Raw genomic sequence first — 14,090 nt, 5'->3', positions numbered from 1 at the left:
TGAAAATCAAATCAAATACCGGAGACGAAACACACATCAGCAAACTCGGCATCACTGTCCACATCCCCCCCCCCCCCCCACGTCCTCGCCTACGTGCCCTTTCTCCTCCACGCGGCGTCCATCGGGCCGTTTCCTACGACATCCAACGGCTCTCCCTGGCCGTCCCCAGCTTTTAGCGCGTTGGCCCAGATCCGCGTCCAACGGTCACTAGAATTTAAAAATCGAAATAAATAAATAAATAATTATATATATATATATATATATATATATATATATATATATTCGCATCTCCGAGACGCGCTTTTCTGGTACCAAATTTTAAATTCTCTTTAGACGCGTCTTGAGGCGACTAAGATTAGTATAAATCGTCGAAAAAGCCAACAATTTTCTGTTCCTAGCCGTTAGAAATTCTCAAGATCTCCGCCTCCAAATCCTCGTCGCCGCACAGATGGCAGCGGGAAGCCAAACACTGTCCAACCCCCCGATGCCGACGGCGCTTGTTCCGAGAATCTCCTTTCTCGTCCACCTCCTCAACGCCCTCTTCCTCTCTCTCCTCCTCCCTCTGCTCCCCTCTTCTTGGCGTTTCTCCGGTCGCCGAGAAGAGGGGTCCCGGAAGATCCCGGCGTCGCGCATCGTCGTGAAGCCCTCTCCTTCCCCGGCCTCCCGCGCGGGACCAACAATGGCGGCGGCGCGCGGGGAGATCGACCCGGCGGAGTTGAAGCGCGTCTTTCAGATGTTCGACCGCAACGGGGACGGGCGGATCACGAGGTTAGAACTGAACGACTCGCTTGAGAATCTGGGCATATATATCCCCGAGAAGGACCTGACGGCGATGATCGACAAGATTGACGCGAACGGCGACGGGTGCGTCGACATCATCGAGTTTGGCGCGTTGTACCAGACGATCATGGGCGAGAAGGAGGAGGAGAAGGAGGAGGAGGACATGAGGGAGGCGTTCAATGTGTTCGACGAGAACGGGGACGGGTTCATCACCGTCGACGAGCTACGGTCCGTCCTCGCCTCGCTCGGGATCAAGCAGGGGAGGACGGCCGAGGACTGCCGGAAGATGATACGGAACGTGGACAAGGACGGCGACGGGATGGTCGATTTCAACGAGTTCAAGATGATGATGCGCGGCGGTGGGTTCGCGGTGTTGAGTTAACAAGTAATCGACAAACAAACAAACCAATCTGGAGATGTATATATTGCTGAGAGAACGACGAGATTGATCGAACGCTATGAATTATATATATATATATATATATATATATATATATATATATATATATATATATATTATTTTGTTGGTTTTTGCTGGCTTGATTATTGTTGTGAACTCTAATTTCTTTTTAATTCAACTTCTTCTTCTTCTTCTTCTTCTTCTTCTTCTTCTATCTCTCATGTTTGTAAAGCTAATAAATTATTAACTGTGGTCAAATTAATTAAACATATGGTACGTCAACTCATTGGGAGAAGTGGTGAGGTGTTTGTTGCCCAGTCTCTTCTTCTTCTCCATTTGATTGTTATGTTTTTTGTTCTCTTTGGAAAAGAAATGGTAGTAGTATGTTGGGCCGTAATGCACAAGTTCTCTATGTTGCAACAAAACTTGCCAAAGACTTGCTTGACGTAGTAACGTAGCTGCAAGGGCAAATGGCAGTCTTTCTCAAGGCATATATTCTTCCTTGGATTGAAAGAGTCATTGCCTTTTACCTTTCTGCTCCTTGATTGATACCTGTGCATGAGTTCTTAAATTTTTTATAAATTATGCCTTATATTTTAATTATTTTATGATTCACATTCCCTCGTTGACTAAATCTAAGAGTAATTTAAATATTTATAAATTATTTTATATATTATATAAAATAATTTTTTAGTACCGTCTAACTTAATTGGGAGTATTAAATAAAAATTATAGGAGAAAAAGTGAGTCGGGTTATAAAATTTTCAAAGACGAGGTATGAATCATAATACAATATAATTGTATGAAAAAGATGTTTGATATGATATTTCTAAAAATACTATATTAATAAATATTTTAATAATGAATTTATTTATGTACTAATCTAAATTAATATGTTGCATTTTGACATTCATTTAATTAATTAAAATGGACGTCAACCTATTTCTCCATAGAAGGAAGCTTTACCTCATTGGAAATGAGCTTATACCATCTAATTAAAATGGACCATTTGTTGTTTTAAATCTCATCGTGACCAGCTTATATATATATATACATATAGTAACGTTTTAGCTTTTCAAGAGGCTCCTTGTGTTACGATTAGGGTTCTTATTAGGATAAATATAAAATTAATTAAATTTATAACACATATATAAGAGAAACAAATTAGAGATTCACATTAAATAAATATAATATATATAGTTAAATATATTTTACCACAATGTACCTATGTCTAAAATTATTTTATCTCTTATATTTAAAAAAGTCTCAAATTAGTTACTATATATATGACTAAAGTAAAACCGTTAGGTTATCTGCTAAAATTAACTAAATGGTATCAAAATGACCAAACAAGACATACAAAATTTTAAAATAATATCATTAAATGTTCAAAATAACTATGATACTCAATTATATAGGAGAACGGCTCAATTTCGTCTTAAGTAAACGGGTGAAAACGGGTCGGAGTTACTCCGACCCGACCCGCTATCCGACCCGACTAGGATCGGATTCAGATAAAAATTTCTATCCGACTCGAATTTGGATTCGGATACGGGTCGGATAAATTTTTCGGATTCGGATACGGATATCGGATATCCATTTACCTGCATATTTTTTTAAATGATTTACAGTTTTTAGTTTGCTTATTTAAATAGTAAGTATTAATATTATTACTAATAATACATTATATATTATTTATAGAGATTAATTTCTCTAATTTTATATATTTGACATGCAAAAAAATTATTTATTGTAAAACTCTTAATAATTTTGTGTTAATTATATTTAAATAAAATATTATAATTATTTTAAATTTAATCAATATCCGTTAAGATCCGATCATTTATCCGAAAATTATCCGTTTAGCTAGGATATGGTTTTAAATTTTGCTATCCGTCAAATATCCGTATCTGAATCCGTATCGGAACTAAAAATACAGATCCGGATATGGATTGAGGTCTGAATTCTAAGGATGAAGATAAGTTGTTTATTAAATAGATAACATGAGTTATTCAAGATCATATAATTTATTTGAGTTATAAATAAATATTTTCAAATTATATAAAAATTATTCAAGTGATAAATATGCATATTTTTTAGGTATTTATTACGAGCACAACTCATTTAATAATTAAATTAGACATATAAATTTATTTATGACCCGAATCTATTATACTAAACGCAAACTATTTAATGTCGGATTATGTTATAGGGTCAAAAAATTACCACCTTAAATCTTAGTCCATATTATCCAAAGCTCGAATATAGAATAATTTAATAGAACCGAATCGGATTGGATATTTATCCGACCCGTTTTCGACCACTAAATACCCGGCCCATTTAGTCCTTTTCATTCCTTTAGTACTGCCAAGAGCCAAACCCCTTCTTCCTCCTCCAGTAGTGAAGCATACCAATCCAAGTATGGCGAGCCGTTTACTCTCGCGTTGGAGGCCGAGGACATCGCCGTTTCCCTCTCTTCGGTGAGTATATCTCTCCTCGTTTCCCATCGTTTCCTTTCCATTTAAACGTAACCTGTTTCCCCTCTGCTTGCATCTCTTGGCAGCTCTATGCCTGATAACTGGTCGCGAGTTTTGAGAGACTCGGCCTTTGGCTTCGAAAAGCTTGCGACTTTGCAAGAAAGACGCGATTTTGGGACTTATATAAGATCAGTGAGGTAAGAAAGGTTGCTCCTTTATTGTATTTATTGTTGTGATATGTATGTAATCTGTTTAACGTTTTGATTTTTATGTGGTTATTGGTTTTTTTTTTTGGATCATTCTGGGTTTTGGTTTTCCTTCAATTGTTCTAAAGGTTTATGGGTCTTCCTTTTTTCCTTGCTATTACTTTTGTTGATATGGCAATTGAAGGAATTGAAGCTCAATTTTGGAACTAATTTCTTGCCTTGATGCGAACTACATTTTATTTTCTCACGAGTGGTTTATATGTTTGAAGGTGTTTGTTTAAAACCATCTGTGGTATCCTATGAAGGAACTGCTGTAACCAAGAAAAAGAGATGCTACAATGTTATGTATAAGATTTTCTCAGACTCCTTTTGTCATGTGTGGCGCAGAACATATTAACATATGTGCGACTAATGAAACAAGTGCTTAGTTATTGTCTGAACAGTAACCAAAGAAAGAGGTGCTGAAGCTATATAATAATTGAATTTGATTAGTTAATGGTATGATTATGGTAAAATGCAAAATATGTATTATGTTCTGAAATTTATTTTCGTTGTTGTTTGTTTACACGGTATGAAATAGTTTGAAATATTATGGGACTTATCTGAATAAAAAGCTATTTCTTACTTCTATACTTTCTTTTCAAGTGCCATGTTTCTCTTAGCCTGTATTACTTATCTTAGTGCATGATATTTGAGGCAAAAATCATATTGAGCATTAAAGAGAGTCGTGGATTCCTTGCTTTATATTTCCATGTTCTGGGGAAAATTCTCATTTTGCAGTAGCTCTGATATTTCCTACAAGGTTTACAATCAAGGGCCTGATTTCCCCAATAGCTTGAAGCGCGCCCCTTTTAATGGGTGCTGTTATATACACACGATCCAGTCACTTAGAAGCACTTGTCAGAACGAGGTGGAGCCTCAAGAAAATACTGGAAATATGGCATCAATTGATGATTCTAGTAATGTAAAAGCAAAGAGAAAGAAGTTGAAAGGAAAAAGGGCAGTTGTAAGGTGGTTAAAGTTCTTCAGATGGAAAAAGAAAAAGGAGTATGAAAGAATGACAGCCGAGGAGAAGATTTTGTACAAATTGAAGAAAGTAAGTCAATTCTTGGCTGGGTTAGCCATTTATAATTTGTTGTCAACATTTACTTTCTATTTATTCTATGTATGAGTGATAAGTCAGTAATGTGTCTACTAGATATAATGCCTTGTTTATTTGACCAACAGATGCTTTAGGATGAATCTCTTAGAAAAAAAAAAGGGTAGAAAAAAGAAGAAGGAAAGAATCTTATTTGACACACATACACATGCCATAACTTACTATATGCCTTCATTTCTTGAACTTCCTGCTTTTTGACTGCCGTCCAGTGTTTCATGTTGTTTCCAGCAGGATTCAAATTCTTCTACCATTTTTATTATCAAACAACAAACAATCAGTATTTCTGTCCTCTGCTTGCTTCAGAATTTTTTATTGCCAAAATGGTGTGAGGTAATTTTTTTTTGTTAGCCTGATTAAGAGATTTCTTGGATTTCATCATTTGTATGTTTTCAGTTTATTATATATCTCAGAGCTCATTCCTTCACCTGATACTGAATTGGACAGAGCATTATCTTATTAGCATTTCCTTATCACCTAAGCCTTTCTTTTCCAGCAATGTGTTACCGGCTTGAGCACAAATAAGAAAGTGAGAACCCCAAAAGATTGATAAATTTTTATGTTTACATGTTAACCTAACAGGAACCTTCTGAATTTTTGCCAAATTTCTGGCTGTAACAAACTCAGAAAATAGTGGGATTCATTACAAAAGCTATATCACACTAGGCAGGGAGAATAATCTAATTTCAGCAAAGTCCGCTGGAGGTTGGAATTGTCCAGACAAGAGGAAAATGACATCTTTTGATTTAGTGACTTGCCTTCATCTCTAAGATATGGTTAAGCCGAAAAGAGTGGAATGAAGATTAATTGGAGTCTTATTAATATCTGACATGAAAAACCTTAACAGAAGTGTAGTGAAATATTTTTTGGTAGAGCATATGATGTTTATGTCTCTTCCAAGGAGTTTCTTTTCTCTTCATTGTCCTTTAGGATGTATTTGATCCCAATGTCACAATGTCTTGGATACCCTGCATTGTCATTACCCCACTTTTGAAAAGAGGAATTCATCAAGCCCATACTGGGACATAAAAAATCTAGGGGCTGAAAAGATGGATTTGCCAGTCGCTTGTGCCATGATCAGTTCTACCTCTTCTGCACAGAGAAATTGTCCCCACATGATGATATCCTTTAAAATGCCTAACAGAAAGATGCTAAGCCTTTCACCATAAGGTAGCTCTTCAGATTTGATCATTTCTATTTACCTTGCATCCTTAAATGAGTTTCTTGAGATCACATCTAGTCAGCACTAGACCTTTTTGCACCAAATTCTTTCCTTTTGTTTGTGTCTGGCATCTGCAGTGTTCAGGATTGAGACTATAATGACCACACATACTGAATACTTTTCTTGACTTGTAATAGGTTTTTCATTTCCTGAATGTGCAAGTATGTATTTCTTTATATAAAAGGATCCGGTTCATTTATCTTGATAACATTCGGGAATCATCAATTCTCAGATGTTGTACACATTGTTCATGAACTTATTTGAAACAATTGTTCCATGTTCGTTTTAGATACTGGGTTTCTTTTGTACTAAATGCTGATTCTTCTTTGGTTAATTTGTGATATGCTGCTAGATTTTGTACCTTTGGTAGGCTCTACATAGAAAACTAATACTTTGTGAATATCCCTATTTGTGGTGACCATGAAGGCCCATAGGAAAGAAGAACGAATTGTCAAGGCTTTAAAGAAAATTGAACCATCAGACTCATCGGAAACTACTCATGACCCAGAGATACTTACACCTGAAGAGCACTTTTTCTTTCTCAAGATGGGCCAGAAGTGCAAAAACTATGTGCCTGTTGGAAGGCGTGGTATTTTCCAGGGAGTGATACTGAACATGCATTTGCATTGGAAAAAGCATCAAACATTAAAGGTTGTGGTCAAGACATTCACTCCAGAGGAGGTTAAGGAAATTGCAGCAGAGTTGGCCAGATTAAGTGGAGGAATTGTGCTTGATATTCATGAAGAGAATACTATTATTATGTACAGAGGAAAGAATTATGCACAGCCACCTACAGAGATCATGTCTCCAAAGGTTACACTTTCTAGAAAGAAGGTATTTTTTTTTCTTTTCCTAACATGTTAGCTAAAAGGAATTAATTCAGTGAAGATTTATGTCATTGGGCTTACACATTTCAAATGGACATATTCATACAACATTACGACGGATATGTGTATATGTACTTGAATATATACATATAATTATCTATTTATTGCATGTATCATTTCCCTATAGTTGGGACTAGTGACTTTGACTTCTCTGAGAAAGCCAACCGTCAACTTAATTTCACCCAGTAATGGTTATTCTGTTTCTTTTTTACCTTGACAAGTCCTACAATCTCCACATAAAAAACGTGAGGAGATTTTCTTTCACTGCACAATCAGCAAATATGAGAGTGTGAAAGACCTGATCAATCGTTAAATACAGCTATACCCGTTGATAGAAAGTGGCAATTCCTTGCATTCTCATCTTTTTGTTCTTTGCTTCTTCTAGTTGTGAAACCATCATGGCAATTGGATGGCTCTTCTATTATGCTTCCTCTATTAATTATTTGGGTGGCTATAGGATGGTTAATTACTTCTAGAAGCGGTGAATAGCTTGTGGTCTACTTGTCCTTGATGGTGGTGCCTTATTCTTCTATTCCATTTTTTTAACACTAATATGTAATTTGACTCATAATCTTTTATCCAGGCGCTCGATAAATCAAAGTATAGAGAAGGCCTTCGAGGTGTTCGGAGATATATTCCACGACTTGAACATGACCTTGAAGATCTTCAAGCACAAATGAAACTAGACGGAGAGAATAAATGCAAGATAATAGCCAAAGAAGAAATTGCTAGTGCTGATGATAGAAGAACTGTGTCTGAATGCCAGTTAGAGAGCTTTGAGAAATTTGAGGGTCAAAAAGCTGAAAGGAATACACTTGATGAAGATGGGTCCTCAGCGGATTCCAGCATTTTTTCGGAGTCAGAAGATCTCTCTGACATTTTTGAGACAGATTCTGAAGGGCAGATTCAGGAGGAAACGCGGCGCCCTTTATATTTAGATATAGTGGAGAAGTTTCCATCGAAGAACAATGCAGAGCCAGAGGACTTTGAGGAGCATCTGCGTCAGATAGCTGCTGCCTCAAAGAGGGGCAATTCATCTGAGAAAGAACTAAAAGTGTCCGAGCTAGATGAGATCGACAGAATTTTCTTAAGAGCTAGCTCATTGTTGAAGAAAAGAAAACCTTAATTCTGAAAGAAACAATTGTTTCCTTTCCTTTTTAAAATCATGTAATATTGTTTAATATTGTTAGCTGTTAATCAAGATGTGTGCTCCTATTGCAGGAATTTCTCTCTCGTCTGTATTGTTTAGATAATGTAGCTGCAGTCATTTTCGCAAAACTTCTTGCACAACAATGCATGTTGTTGGCATGTTGCATTCTTTCAAAATCTGCAGCCCAAGAGAATGTAGCATCCTCCACCCACCAGAATTCATGGAGAGATAAGCTTGACGACAAGGATGACCTGAGTCGAGTAGTGTCACAATGACCGCCAGCCACCATGATCAAATCGTTCGACAAGGAAGTTGAAGACATGCTAAACACTTGCACAGTCAGTTGATGCAGTCTCATAAACTATCGAGTACTTGCTGCAATGGAGGGGTTTACCGCCAGGCGAGGCAAGATGGGAGAAGGCTGGACACTCTTGGGAGAGAATATAAACCATCACCTTACCATAGAGTATGTAATTGTTCTTTTTATTAATTAGGAATCTTTCTCTTAAATGTAACTAAGGAATTTCTGTGATCAATCTTGTAATAGCTTTTGAGATCAATGGAGGAAAAGTTTTCTACAATGAGCTTGCTTTTTTTTTTTTTCTCACTGTTGTATTTGAGAAAGTTAACTTAGTTATGTTGAGGGGATGAAAGAAGGGAATTCTTCCTAAGTTTGCTACTTGATGCTACACAAGAAAATGCTTAAGGAATTGTTTTAGTATTGCAACATTACTAGAAGAGTTCATTCTCATGAATGCCCAAGTTTAGGTTTATGTAATGCTTTAGAGGTGGAGCTTATATGGATGAGATATTTTTTTGAGATTGGATTGTTAATAAAATTTACTCTAAGTAGGTTGATGATTCTACTAAGATAAAGAATGAAATCATATGTTTCAAATTGCTTTTGAATTTTAAGGCCTACGAGCACTTTATTATTTTCTAATATGGTTGAGCAGTCAACTGTATGCCCTATTGGATCTAATATAAATCATAATGGGTTATAAATAGGCTAGGTCCTCTCTCGAAACTATAATCCTAATTTGTTTGTCCTATTGAGAGCCGACATCGAAATGGAGAAGGAGAGAAAGACCTACCTATTCTTCGTCTTTGAAGATTAATTAGAGATCAAATATATATAACACACATATTATCCCAACCTTTTTTTTGTGTTCTAGATTTTGTATATGTATTGATCCAAATAATTATTTTACATATGGTTGTGGTATCTAGATGTGTACAGAAACTTTTATTTTCTCAAGATTTATCTTTGTTTAAGTTATTAGATACTTTTTTTTTCGAATCATAAAACATAAATATTAATTTTCGTAGTTGTTAGATATTAATAAGTGAAAACATGATATGTGTGGATGAAGCAATATATGTTTGACTAATTTGACTAGGTTTAGACATATGTATGTATGTCGGATCGATATTATTTTAGATATATTAGAAATTTTATCTAATTATTTACAACTTTATTGCTCTTTAATTTTGACCTATAGATTAATTAAATATGATAAAAAAAAAGTAATTGTTAGAGTTTGAATATAACCAATAAAATGACATAAATAAAACTATACAGGGAGAAGAGGGAGGATAGGAGTGTTGAAGTGAATTTAGGTTTAACTATATAACGAGGGAGTAGTTTTCCCTTCTTCTAATGATATTTGCTTTGGTTTAGTTGTTTAATTTTATCAGACTAAGTATATCAGAATAATTTTATGTCAAAATAGTAAAACATTGAAATGTTAAGTATTTTAAAAGGAAATACTAAAAAGTCTAAGTCTTATTAAGTATTCTAATATAAATACAGAACTACTAAATGAAACACACTTTTTTGTTCAAAATAATTAGTGCATTCTCTTAAATGACCTGCAGAATAATTCTATCAAAACAATATTATGCGAAAGAGTAAAATGCTAAACTTAGTAGCATTTTTGTTTGAAATGCTGAAAAGTTTACATGAAATGCTAAACTTTTGGATGTTTTCTATTCAAAACACTTGTGTAGTTTTTTTTGCAAATGGACTATCCAACTTTTTAGCATTTTATTTTAGAGTAAATGCGCTGAAATTTTTAAGTGTTTTACTATGTAATGAAAATAGATTATCATTTTCAGTGGTTTTAGGTCAAGTTGCTGACCTAGGCAAAAACAAACCTCCATTATTAATAAGTTTGCTTCATAGTCAAGGTAGCACTAGCCAATCAAAAACTCTTTCATATTAATGTTTGGAAATAAATTATTAACATCTTCAGGAGAGTTATTTTCAAAAGTTGCTCATCCAAAATTTAGCAGGTTATGAAACACCCACCACCAAATACGTATGTCTTTCACGTGGGTAAAACCTACGTAGTTTTTACGTGACATGTTGATCAATATTTCTATACAATATACTAGAATACTTAAAATTTCTTCAAATAATACCACAAGAAAAACCACAGGCCATGATAAGCCCCCAAAATATAGATACATATACTTTAATAGAGTAAATGTCCACGTAGAGGCTACAATCTATCTGGCTTATTTACAATAATAAAATAGACAAAAGAGATTATACATAATTTTTCACTAGCTTCTCCATGGATTTGGGGTCATCTACTAATCTGAAGAATATTTTTACCAAACATGGTGAGCACAAAGCCCAGCAAGTATACACCTCTATAGTCTAAAATTAGTGTAAAGAAAGATGCCACATATATATATATGATAATAATAATAATACATCCATGCAATATATTTATCATTTCCAAATCTACAACTCATATGTAATAATAAGGGACACATATTATGTCATCGTATAAATTATCAAATTATTTCTCCTATGCTCCCACAACGCCAAAGCTATAAATTATCATTATAAGCTCATCGAGCTATTCACCACATTATAAATACATACTCATAGATAATCTCATACATCGAGGAGGGATAGACATTTAGCAATAATGTCGCTCGTACATGCTTGACGACGCTGCATATGACTAGTTATCTATGGCCAACAAATTAATGACCCTAGTCGTAAATCCATATCTCCCTCTATAAAATTATCACTACTCACAATAGAATAGTCAAGAGCACTTAGCTCATCAGTGGACAACATGACTCTGCGTTATCGGTTACCGCTAGGTCTACGATCCTTACCTTTCAATCATAGTTTTAGATCACCAGTGTCTAGTTTCTAACAAGACAATGTGATTGCTTGAATGTCACTCAGACTAATGACCTTAGGCATAGACCATTTAGTTTGTAAGCACCATATAATGAATTCTACCCTTAACCCCGGGCTATGTTAGTGGAGGGCACTATATAGTCAGAACTTAACTATGTAATAATACGTGCGAGTGGTGCAATGATCAACGTCATCAATTAATGATGTGCACATACTCAGATATGTACCAACAATCCATAAATAACTATGAAGCTGTAAAGTAAATATAATTATGCAGTAAATAAATATTTGCACACGTATAATATGCTTGTCATGAATTCATAAAGCCAAATATCAATTTAATATTACACTATTCCTAGACTACGAAAGATTCACTTGCTTGACATTATTTTCAAGTTAATCAACTCCAACTATGCCAACGATCATCCTTGCATAGTACGGAGTCCACCTTGATAATAAAAATAATAAAATATAAGTACTATAGTCATGACACTAATTAATTAAATAATCCTATTGACATCCGCAATAGTTTTGGATAGGTCCACCTAATAATTCTTATATTTATTAATCAAATAGAGTATTTAAGTTGTACTAAACTAATAGATCCTAGAAGGGCAAAATTAGAATTTAAGACAATAAACTATAAATAATCACATTAGAGGCATGAATTGGTTCAAATGCATATGTAAATGGAAATAAGTGTCTAACACTTATTTTAGACAGAAAAACTTCATATATTCTAGTATAATGTCACTGTGATAAGATGAATTTATTTTGGAAGTTTAAATGGTGAACAGATGTCTTAGCCATCATAATACTCACTAGTACACTAAGAGATATTTGTAATAGAAAAATTAAGAAATGAGAACCCAGTAGCATAAAAGGTCTTATTTACTTAGTGGAAACAAGAAAATAACATAGGAAGTTGTGTACCATAGTACAACATATTAAATTATATGATGTCAAAGGGAATTATTGTGTACAATTTGAAAGTCATGGATATGAATATTTACATACAATAACGTACGAACACTTCTACACTACCAAAGCAAAAGAAATTAAAGTTAACCTATCTGCAGTTTGCCAGGCATGAACTTATTACATCTTAATTAACCTTAGGAATCAAAAGCTAAGACACGACAAAATATAAAGAATAGGATACTAGGAAGTGTCATTCCAAACATACTATGAGGGAAGGATTATGATATTATAGATGTTTAACATTCTCAAGAGATTTTGACAGATTTAAGTGTATTAAGGATATTTAAAAGATTGTTACACTATATGAATAAAATAACATTGGAATGTCATCGCTGAAAGGAAACAACTCCTTCAAAATGGGAATAGCATAAGATTGAGTTTAAACTTTTTGAAGGCAACCCCGGCCAAAATCATTACATCGAGGCAACTTATAGCAAGCACAAGGATCCCCCTCAGCCGCGGTAACACGTAGTCTCCATATCGAGCTCAAGTGAGACAATGCGAAGAGCACAACTAGCTCGCAGCTCGCGCTACTCTCTACCTCCTCCTTCCTTACTACCATCCCACTTTTTTTCTACCCTAAACACCATCCTGCCTCCTTTGATCAATGAAGTCCTTGATCTTGAACTACATTAGAGGTGATGGATGCGTCGGAGGAGAAGCTCTCAAGCAAACGATCAATCTCAGAGAGGAACCCATTGTTGACATTGAGAGAGAGAGAAGATGGCGGTTGAGGGGTGAAACCAAAAGGAAGAAGAGGTGCAAGGAAGAAATTAGGTGATGTTGGTGAGCACGTTGTGATGCCCCCATCAAAATTTTAGTTAGAACTGAAGTGTCATAATAGTTCAAGAGCATCAGCGATGCAGTAGCAAAGCCTGACTCAAAGGACATTGCAGTATTTTGACCAGACTTGATCTTATCCACTACTGGATATGCCTCAAGCTTATCTACTATTGTATTGATAAGGACAAAAGATGACACCTTTTGATCTTATCTATTCCCTTCTAAATATCTAGGAAAGATATTTGTTAAGCTAATTTAGTAGCTAAGTTTTATTTTCTATATAAAGGGCTTGAATCCACTACTTATATTTCATCTAAAATTTGAGTAAATGAAAAGAAGTGAGACTTTATCAAGATAACTCTTCTTTAAGTGTTAGTAAATGCTTTATCTCTTTCTTACTTCTATACTGATTTTAGTTCAAGACTTACTTCATCTTGCAAAAAAGTTAGAGCGTCGTGTAGGTTTGCCAAAATGTTCAAAGATGTTAAGTTCATGACAACGTGCTCACTTAGAGCTTTTTCTTATTTTTGATTTTTTAACGGGGTGTTACAGGTTATTAATTATAAATTCTCACACTAAAAGATATGACTGACTCTCTATCTTCCTTGACAAGCATTCTTGCAGTGCCTTGTAAGAGGCCCTTAAATCGTCCAAAACCTCTTGGTGGAGACAATTCTGTCCAACCACATGCTTCTGCTGTCATTTTCTCAGAGGCAGTTAATATTGCCAAACTACCTTTCCATAAGGTAGTAAACGAGATTTTTTTTGTCTCAACATGCAAGGGTATCCTTGCCATCTAAAAGCAATGTTTTGAAAGGTGGCCGCGGATAGCGGGCGATCACCCCACCGCCTAGCACCAAGGTGGAAGGCAGGTGACAAGGC

At 35.1% G+C, this 14,090-nt stretch overlaps 2 protein-coding genes across 4 annotated transcripts; both read left to right on the top strand.

Moving 5' to 3' along the window:
• Window positions 1-378: 378 nt before the first annotated feature.
• On the top strand, window positions 379-1,475 carry LOC140772180 (calmodulin-like protein 3). Its single transcript, XM_073114108.1, has one exon. The coding sequence runs from the start codon at window positions 449-451 to the stop codon at window positions 1,160-1,162; it is 714 nt and encodes a 237-aa protein (XP_072970209.1). The 5' UTR covers window positions 379-448; the 3' UTR covers window positions 1,163-1,475.
• Window positions 1,476-3,553: 2,078 nt separating this feature from the next.
• On the top strand, window positions 3,554-8,876 carry LOC140772524 (uncharacterized CRM domain-containing protein At3g25440, chloroplastic). Of its 3 annotated transcripts, none has more exons than XM_073114637.1 (5): window positions 3,554-3,660; window positions 3,744-3,854; window positions 4,647-4,959; window positions 6,668-7,075; window positions 7,712-8,876. In XM_073114637.1, the coding sequence occupies exons 1-5, from the start codon at window positions 3,602-3,604 to the stop codon at window positions 8,252-8,254; spliced, it is 1,434 nt and encodes a 477-aa protein (XP_072970738.1). In that variant the 5' UTR covers window positions 3,554-3,601; the 3' UTR covers window positions 8,255-8,876. The 3 variants fall into 3 exon arrangements, with proteins under 3 accessions (XP_072970738.1, XP_072970737.1, XP_072970739.1); XM_073114636.1 differs by having other exon boundaries at window positions 4,644-4,959; XM_073114638.1 differs by having other exon boundaries at window positions 3,632-3,660; window positions 4,666-4,959; window positions 7,712-8,875.
• The last annotated feature ends 5,214 nt before the right edge of the window (window positions 8,877-14,090 follow it).

This window comes from Typha angustifolia, chromosome 12, assembly GCF_048772165.1.
Source record: "Typha angustifolia cultivar Huaian chromosome 12, ASM4877216v1, whole genome shotgun sequence".
Classification (NCBI taxonomy): Eukaryota; Viridiplantae; Streptophyta; class Magnoliopsida; order Poales; family Typhaceae; genus Typha; species Typha angustifolia.
Note: the sequence above shows the minus strand (reverse complement) of the source record. Positions and strands in the feature narration are given on the sequence as shown.

Excerpts from the sequence above, each read along its gene's own strand:
- LOC140772180 (XM_073114108.1), top strand. The coding sequence starts at position 449 with ATGGCAGCGGGAAGCCAAACACTGTCCAACCCCCCGATGCCGACGGCG.
- LOC140772524 (XM_073114636.1), top strand. The coding sequence starts at position 3,602 with ATGGCGAGCCGTTTACTCTCGCGTTGGAGGCCGAGGACATCGCCGTTT. Across the intron at positions 4,960-6,667 it reads TTTTGTACAAATTGAAGAAA|GCCCATAGGAAAGAAGAACG; the intron begins GTAAGTCAATTC and ends GTGACCATGAAG. Across the intron at positions 7,076-7,711 it reads TTACACTTTCTAGAAAGAAG|GCGCTCGATAAATCAAAGTA; the intron begins GTATTTTTTTTT and ends TCTTTTATCCAG.